General features: G+C 47.7%; 1 protein-coding gene across 1 annotated transcript in view; it reads right to left on the bottom strand.

Moving 5' to 3' along the window:
* Positions 1-4841: 4841 nt before the first annotated feature.
* CABP5 (calcium binding protein 5) overlaps positions 4842-9108 on the bottom strand; it is an 8081-nt gene continuing 3814 nt past the window's right edge. Inside the window, exons 5-6 of the mRNA XM_046684438.1 lie at positions 6987-7134; positions 4842-4971 (exon numbers count right to left, since the gene is read on the bottom strand). Coding sequence (XP_046540394.1) covers positions 4946-4971; positions 6987-7134 — 174 coding nt within the window. The 3' untranslated portion in view covers positions 4842-4945. The remainder of the gene's footprint in view (positions 4972-6986; positions 7135-9108) is intronic.

The raw sequence follows: 9108 nt of genomic DNA, 5'->3' as shown, positions 1-9108 counted from the left end.
GGCAGTGAAGGGCTGCAGCGTGGGGACAGGACCCACGGGCAGTGAAGAGGTGCAAGGGGCTGAAGGTAGGGCTAAATTTATAAGGCATAGGTATGTGAGTTATCTATTTACAAGACAAAGGAAAAATCATGTAAAAAAGTTGATAAAATGGTGTCAGTCGGGATGGGGTCTGGTTATCGGGTGGTCATATAATTTTGGAGACGAATCAGGTTGAATCAGGTCAGGACGTCCTGTGTTTCCCGGAGGATGATATAGATCAGAATGTGGGCCAGGACGCCCTGGGCTCCTCTCCGTGGGGCAGCCTTGATCTTCATCAACACCGTGTTGTCACTCCATTACCCCATCACTGAGTGGCTAACCGAGGAAAAGGCGGGGTTCATTTCTCTTCCTCATCATTTGGGCCCCCTCCCGAACTTCAGCCCCTAAATCATCATCTCCACAGGACCAGCTTCATCCGTCCTTTTTTCTAGTCTTTTCCTTCTGGCTTCAGTATTCTAAAGCCTATAGAAATTCTCTCTGGACCTCCTGCATGGATCGACTGACCTACTCACTCTATAATTCTGGAATTTAGAAGCAAACAGAATCCCTTTCCTCAGATAGTGGACAACTCCGGTGGTTTAAGTAATATTTACCCTTAGGATGCATGTGGCTTATGGATGACAACAAAATTAGTGACTTTTCCTGAAATTTGGCTTGGCAGTGAAAAATGCTAGGGAAAATCATTTTCCCTGAACAGAAGTAGGTTTGGGACTCTGGCTACCTTCTTAACAGGGTGGATGTTAGAAAAAACCCACAGTGGTCCCCAGTCTGTAGCTAGGACTAAGACCATTTTTAATACCTAGCCTCCAACTTCTATCCATCAGAGCAGAACTATCTTCTTGAGATCTCCTTCTCCCAAGTCTATTACAACAGAGGCGAGGTTGAAATGCTCATTGGTCATTGACTTACTTGCTCCCATGAGCCAGGTGAGGGGCGACGGGTTGCCCAACTACTCTAGGCTCAGCCGCTTCCTCTTACTTCTGAGCCTTGAAAATCAATACTGTCCCTTTTTCATTCACATTATTGCATACCTATTACCTGAATGCTGGCTTTTGATTCTATTTTCAAAGGGAAGAAAGACATCATCAGAGGAAGACTGACATATTGAGTCTGGAAACTGCTTCGTCTTTTTCATTGTATCTTTCAACCTTAGATGATCACCTTTAGAAATACCCTATCCACCATCTTGCTAATCAGTTGGTCCTTTGTGAAGAACAGAGGGAAAATGTGACATAACCACCAATAAAGGAGCCCCAAACTAACTCTGCGGCTGTCTTTTCTGCCTCCTAGAATAAGAGATCTGAGGGATCCGAAGGCATGGTAAAGGAAACGTTGGTTATTGGGTTGGTGACTGAGTTGGCGAATCTCATGGTGGGGAGATCAAATTCTCAGCCCAGTGACCCTTTCTGGGTCTCTTTCTGGGAAGTCACAGTTTTGGGTGGAGCATTTGTAGGTACTTATTAAATCACCAATGAATAAATTAGTAAGGAAGTGGAGGGTAGAAAATTCATTGCAAAACTGCCTTAACTATTCCTCCCCCATGCCCATGGCAGACATCAATAACTGATTGCAGAATCTGTCTCCCTGTGAGCCCAGGTGCAACCTCATGGTGGTGTTCTCCTTGCCTTTCTTCTTCTTCCTCTTCCCCTTCCTCCTTCTTCTAAATAAAATACTCTGAACAACTGCTGCCATGGTCCCCCACTAGGCTCAGACATCAGGCATTGATTTTAGCTGTTCAGCCTCATTCAATAGCAATCTGATTGTCAAATTAAAATGATGTCGCAGAGATGTGCAAGAAGCCTGAAGATTTAACAGTAGATCTTTCTCAGCTTAGCTCAAGATCCACCAGAGGAGAGATCCCCACTCAGTCACGTACAAAAACGCCATGGTAAGCATAGTTCTGCTGTCCCCCGACATGACGTCTCCTCCCCTTGTTTAGAGCCTTCCTTCATCTCATTTTCTACCTCACCCCACTGCCTCGCTCATTACACTCAAGCCGCTGCTCTGTTCCTTGAGCCCACCAAGCTCACTCCAGCCTCTGTGCCTTGTTGGGCTGGAGTCCTCCTCTTCCTTGTCCTCCTGTAGCTTCCTCCTCACGTCATTCCATCCCTGTTGAAATGCCCTGAGATAGAGATGGTGATGCACCTCCAGATCGCCCTTCCACAAAGGACTTGCCCAGTCCCGGCAAGTGCTGTCCGCAGGCAGCCTTCAGCGGTCAGCCCCAAATCAGAGATGTCCTCAGCTGCAGAGTGGCCTCCCTCACCCAAGGTCATGACCTTCCCAGGGCAGCCCATGACCTGGCCATTTCAACCCAAGTGAGATAACACAGAAGAACTACGTCAACAGCTCCCGTGGGTTTGGCCGAGGTTGTTGAGCTTACACAGCAATTCAGCTTCTCCCTCTGCCTGATGCCAGTTCCCACTCCAGGTATTGATCCCAAGGACACTCGCTGATAAACATCTTGCGTGCTCATCTCCACTCAGACAGAGGAGGAACCCTGGGAACCCAACCTGAGACAGCCTGTCTTTAAGAAATGCCCTTTCTGACCATTCTGGCTAATTCGGCCACCCTTGCCCCTTTGCCCGATTCTCTTGGTAGCTCATCACCTCATGTTTTCTTCCTTAAAGTATTCATCCTGACATGAGCTTCTCTTAAGTGATTATTTTTTTCTCCTCCCCTCACGCTGGACTATAAGCTCAAGAAAGCAAAGATCTTATCACCGGGCTGTTTCCAGGACCCAGAATAATCCCAGGCTCATAGCACAAACCTTCACCGTCCAACACAGTGGCCACATGGGGCTATTTAAATTTAAGTAATTCATAAAATTGTTCACTTCTTAATAAAATGTTACTGACAATAAAAATAAAAGAAAATTCAGTCTCTGAAGCCTCACTCACCACATTTAATACTCAATAGCCAGCCACATGGCTCATCTAAAACATTTCCGTCATCGCAGAAGATCCTATCGAATTGCATGGCTCTAGACTATAAGCTCCTCGAGGTCAAGTAACTCCTCATCGCTCTATTTCCAACCCCTGGATCAATGCCAGGCCTATAGCAGGGATCCAGCCATCGTTATATTGAATAGGTACATGAACGAGTGGCTGGGTGGGGGGTGAGTGTATAGATGGAACGGGATGGAGCCGACACAGGAGGCTGAAGTCATCTTTTAAAGGGTGACCTGGGTTGTGTCACTCCTCTGCTGAAAACCCTCCAAGGTCCTCATAATGACCTCCAAAAACACACTTACATGATTTCACCCCTGATCCACCCTGACCCCTTACCACGTACCCCTCACCAGCCACTCTCGTCTCCTTGCTATTCCTCCAACACTCCAGGGACATTCCTGCCTCAGGGGCTTTGCATCTGCCCTACACTGTGTCTGAAATGCTCTTCCCCAGGTATGCCCCTGGGGCTCAGTAAACTCCCTGATGACCCTACATAGAATGTCAACTCCTCCCCATCCACAGACCCCCTTAAACCCCCTTCCTGCTCCATCTCTCTCATCACCTTCTAACATTCTAAATAGGATTATATTTACTCATTTATTTTGTCCCGTGTCTGTCTCCTCCTATTGCAGTGTAAGCTCCTGGGGTCTGGGATTTGGGTCTATTTTATTTACTGCGATGGCCACATGCTTGAAAGAGCGCCTCCCACATAGCAAGCACTTCATACACTGCTGATGAGTAAATGAAGGGTGGAAGGAGAGTAGGAAGGAAGGAAGGGTATGAAGCTTAAAAACAAGACGGTCTCAGGATAGTGAAGAACGGCACAAAGGGAGCGGCCACAGTAAGAGGCTAGGAAATACATTATTCTGGTTCCACTTTTTAAAATTTTTTGAAATGAGACTATTGAATCAGATGACCCATTCTATATATCTTCTTGATGGATTTCAAAAGTGAGAAAACCTTGGAGGAAGGCATGAAACGAATTCTTTATTTTGAGGACCTTGGCGGGACTGAGCTGTCCTGGTCGCAGGTGGAGGTGAGGAGGAAGATGTCTTTCCAGTTTCACAGCACAGATCAATGTCAGGATGTGAAGGATGGAATCGACTTCCCACGGAACAGAGGGAAGCAGCCCAGGGCAGACGACACAGAGGCAGGGGGCTTCCAGGAACGGCTTGGCGGCAACCTGGCCCAGCTGAGGATTTGGAAGATCCTGTCCTCTCTCTCTTTGCATGATGACATTTTGCGGGGGATTAATTCCCCAGGGATCAGCTTGCCCTAAACCTTGATAATCCAGATTTGTGATTTAATTCAGTGGCCTGAGTATCTTACACCAGGAGAAGGAAGTAGGAGACCAGAGGGGAAAAAACAAACTTGTGTTTCCAGGAAATCAAGAAAAGTGGGTGAAGTCACTCCGATGTCTCTTTAATTAACCATTTCCCCTCCCAGCCTTGTCAAGAACCCTGTTTCTAGCCTCGTGATTGGCATCCTTCTCTTTCTCACCGAGAGAAAGAAACTGAGCGGATTTGAAGCAGTTGAAGCAGGAAGCTCGAAGGGTAGACTACGAGCTGAACTTTTTTGACCGTCTAACAGCAGAAAAGACTATTTTAACCCAAGAGGAAGCTGGGGAAGAGACTCAGGCCAGTCAGAGGGAATCAGGATGACGTGAAGTCAGAAGATGTCACTAATCTTTGGGATTCTTGGGGTGGCAACTGGACCTTGGTCCTATTCACGTTCCCAGACATAGACTCTCCCTTCTTAATCTAGTTCTCGAAATGTACTCCCTGCTCAACCTCATCCGGGCAAAGCCATCACTTCCAGTCTAACCTCCATCCATGCCTCTGCAAGGCCAGTCCCGACACCCCCCACCCTCTCTCCTTTAAGGGGCCGTGGGGATTTGGGCCTCAAGTGCTTGATCCATGTCGGCCAGGGGGAGAGTGACCGGGGTTTCCAGCAGCTCCTCAGCGAGACATCATCTTCACAAACTCTGCAAAGAGAAGTCCCTGGTGAGGCGCCTGCTCCTAGGAGCAGCTGACATTATTTTTTGGGCCCTTAGTACATGTCAGGAACCGCAGATGACCTTTGGGAAGTTACTTGACCTCTCCAGGCCCCAGTTTCTTCATCTTCAAAATGGGAATCAGAAGGGTGACTTACCTCAGATGGTTTTGAAGATGGTTAAACAATATAACGTTTATAAGACACAGGAAGTGTTCAATAAATAGTAATTATGCGTATCTTATTTCATCTTTTCAACCAATCCCGGAGGGGTAAATGCCATTTTACAGATGAGCAAACTGAGGCCAGCGAGGTTGACCAACATGCCTGAGGTCATGTGGATGGTGAGAGGCGAAGCCTGCAAGGAACGCAGGTTGTATCTGATTTGCTGTGACTCAGAGCCAGATGAATTTACTGGCCCGACCCAAGTCTGGAGGTCAGTCTGTCCTTCCCTTGCCTGTGGTTGGCCTGAGGAGGCGTCTCCTCAAAGATCTCTCTCCTACCTCTTCCAGATCTTCACTGACACCCACTGCACACCTGAGCCTGACTAGATCCAGCAGCCATACAACAAACATCTGCCGAGTTTCCGTACTGGTGATTGTAGAGGGGAGATGGTTTAGAGAAGATCCCTCATGGGCCCCCACCCCAGGATTTCACAGCCTAGGAGGCAGACACAACCCCATCCTTCAAGGTCCACAGGGATAACTTCCTTTGGAGCGGAATAGAAAAACAGTAAGACTTCGCAGCTGGGAGCAATACACGCTGAGAAGATGAAGCGAAGCTTCTTAGCAGAGGTTGCAATGGCGCCGACCCCTGAGGGACACATCATATTTGGGGAGGCATTGATGAAGGGAAAAGGTGTGATAAGTGGAAGGAACATCAGGGAGAAAGGAACAGAAGTTGGAGAACACAGAACAAGTACTGAGTGTGCACCAGAGCATAAGAATCCAGAGAGTGGTTGTAGAAGATACAGCTGGGCGGGGTGGGGGATGGGGAGTGGGGTCAGTTCCTGGACGCACTTGAATATCACACTAAGCATTTTGGACTTTGGCATCTAGGCAGCAGTTGGATGCTGAGATTTTTGAACCAGAGAGCGTCACATTTGGAACTTGACGTGCCCTATTGACGTCTCCCGCAAAAATGATCTCCACTCCCATCCGCTCAGGACTCGGATCTTTTTCATTTATCCAATTACTCAATACACACGTGTTGAGCTCTGTGCTAGGAACTGGGGTCGTAGTGATGAGAGGTTTAGTCTGTGGCCTCAGAAGGAAACAGGCAATGAACTATCACAGGCTATCGTGATGTCATGGACCAGGATGACCGCAGAGGCACGCACGGGCGTTGGGGGCCCACAGAAAAGGGACGCAGAGCCTGGTGAGAGAGGCGGGGGGCACCTTCCAGAAGCATAATTAAGAGTTATCCAGCGGAAAGAAGAAAGGGTATTCTAGATGGGAGGACCGACACGAGCAATGACAGGGGTTGGGGGCACGTAGGGTGTCATTTCTTTAGTTTTCTCTAAAACTTCGAGTGAAAGGCATCACCATTCCCCCCATTTTGCAGATGTGAGAACTGACACTTAAAGTGAGGAAGTGACTAGGATAAGACCACATAGTTTGTAAGAGATGATCCTGAACCTGAACCCATGAATCTGACCCCAGAGGCCAGCTATGAGCCAGTCCACTGTCCTCCTGATGGGACATTTTGTTCCTGTGACAAAGATGCCCAGGGAACACGGAAGGGATGGGAGAGGCGGAAGTGAGTCCGGACCGAGCATGAGAAGAAACAGGTCACTGGACAAGGAGTAGCCAGGTGCAAATATAAGGAGAGGTGGGAGATGCTGAGCTCTTTGTAATGACACGAGCAGAAAGGGATGGAATAAATGCTTCAGAAACCTGCCGCCCCCGCCCCCCAGCCCCAAAACAGAGGGAAGAGTGAGAAGGAACGGCCGACTTGGAAAATCACACGTGCGGTCGGAGGTGGATTCCTGCCCTCATCCAATGTCACCTTCAAAGTCGACGGTGCCATCTCCATTAACATCGGCTTCCTGGACAACCTCGGCGATCTCCCGGGGGGTGAGCTTCTCTCCCAGGAGTCTCTGCAGGGCCTGCTGCAGCTCCCCCAGGGTGATCTCCCCATCTCCGTTGGTGTCAAACTGAAGAGGAGCAGAAGGGGATGATATTAGCGACGACAACGACGACAACAATAATAATAACAGCCGTGTTTATCAATCACTTACTGTGAGTCAAGAACTAAGCTAAGAGCTTTGGCACATTATCCACTAGAAGGTCAGCTCCTTGGCGGCCGGTAACTTTGACCGTCTTGTTCCCTGGTCCATGCTTCAGTTCCAAAGCAGTGCCTTCCGCATGGTAGGCGCTGGACAAATATTTGTTGGATAATCCAGGTCAAGCCACAATTTAGCTCTTGCCTGGATTGTCGCGACAGCCCCTAATTGGTCTTCTGGCTCCCGTCCTGGTCCTGTGTGGTCTGTGGTCCACACAGCAGGACCTCACCTGCACGTTCATTTAAAGCATAAGTCAGATCTTGTCACTCCTATCCCGCTCGGAATGAAATCCTGACACGGATCCCCAACACACAAACTCGCACGTGACGGGCCCTGCCCTCGGCAACTCTGAGACCTCGTCTATTTCGTTCTACTCTCTCTCCCGCTCAGGCCGCTCCAAGAACGCCAGGCTTCTGGCTCTTCCTCACACACACCTTTCCACCTTCCAGCGCTTGTACATGCTGCCTCCTCAGCCCGGAATAGCATTCCCCGAGAGCAGCACCCTCCAAAAGAAATACAGTGCGAGCCCCGGGGAGTAATTTTAAATTTTCAAGTAGCTGCATTACAAAAAAAAATTAAAAGGAACGAGTAAAATTAATTTTTAAGAATTGATTTTATTTAACCCAGTATTTCCCAAATATTATCATTTCAGCATGTCATCAATTTAAAAATTATGAATGAGCCGGGCTGCATTCTTTTTACGCACATCAGATTTCACAAGACTGAGCATACTGCCTTACTTAGCATGTACTTAAGATGGTTTTCCAACGTGCTCAGCATATAAGGATACCTACGCTAAGGATACTCAATCTGAATCCAGGGTGTATCTTACACTTACAGACTTCTCAATTCAGACGCTAAATTTTATCAGAAATACGTGATCTGTATTTAGGTTTCATAAAATTCTTAGATGAAAAGTAAGCTTCACATACCCAAGTTTTTCCAATTGAATGTTTCCCAATAATTGAGTCAAGTATTTGTTTTTAAATTTAAACGAATTGGACTTATGTTCAATTGAAGGTAAATGGAAATTAAATAACTAACAATTGAAATTAATCAAAATTCGACAGAATTAAAAACTTGCTTCCCCCGATCACACTCGTCATACTGCCAAGGGCTCAAGAGCCACAAGCGGCCGGTAGCTACCATCTTGGATGGAGCATTTCCATAATCACAGAAAGTTGCACCAGACGATGCAGCTCCAGATCTTTATATGAAGCTGGGAGACAAAATCACACAGCCAGCGGGTGGAGACCTCCCCAGGGTTTGCACCCGTGTTTACTTGGCTCCAAAGTCTTTCATTCCAAACCCTATCCTATTCTTTCTTTCTTTCTTTTTTTTCTTTTTAAAGATTGGCACCTGAGCTAACATCTGTTCCCAATCTTCCTTTTTTTTCTTCTTCTTCTCCCCAAAGCCCCCCAGTACATAGTTGTATATTTTTAGTTGTGGGTCCTTCTAGTTGTGGCATGTGGGACGCCACCTCAGCGTGGCCTGATGAGCGGTGCCATGTCCGCGCCCAGGATCCGAACCAGAGAAACCCTGGGCCGCCGATGCGGAGAGCGAGAACTTAACCACTCAGCCACGTGGCCAGACCCTATTCTTTCTTTTTGCCTCCTGGAGTTAAAAGCTCTCTGAGCGAGGAAAGCACTTTATCAGGGGATATAAGCGAATTTCAGCAAGCCCTTCCTCTCCCTCTGTTCTCATCTTTGAAGCCGCTCTACAAGTGGGTCAAACCAGGTGATCTCTTTGGGTTCCTTTCTGGGATCTCAAATTCTTGGATTCCTTCTTCCTATGACAGGCATGAAGAATAGAGGTCCTAACGTGTGTTTTGGAGTTTGCAGGATC

This window comes from Equus quagga, chromosome 13, assembly GCF_021613505.1.
Source record: "Equus quagga isolate Etosha38 chromosome 13, UCLA_HA_Equagga_1.0, whole genome shotgun sequence".
NCBI lineage: Eukaryota > Metazoa > Chordata > Mammalia > Perissodactyla > Equidae > Equus > Equus quagga.
The sequence above is the reverse complement of the archived record's forward strand: the minus strand, read 5'-3'. Positions and strand labels throughout refer to the sequence as shown.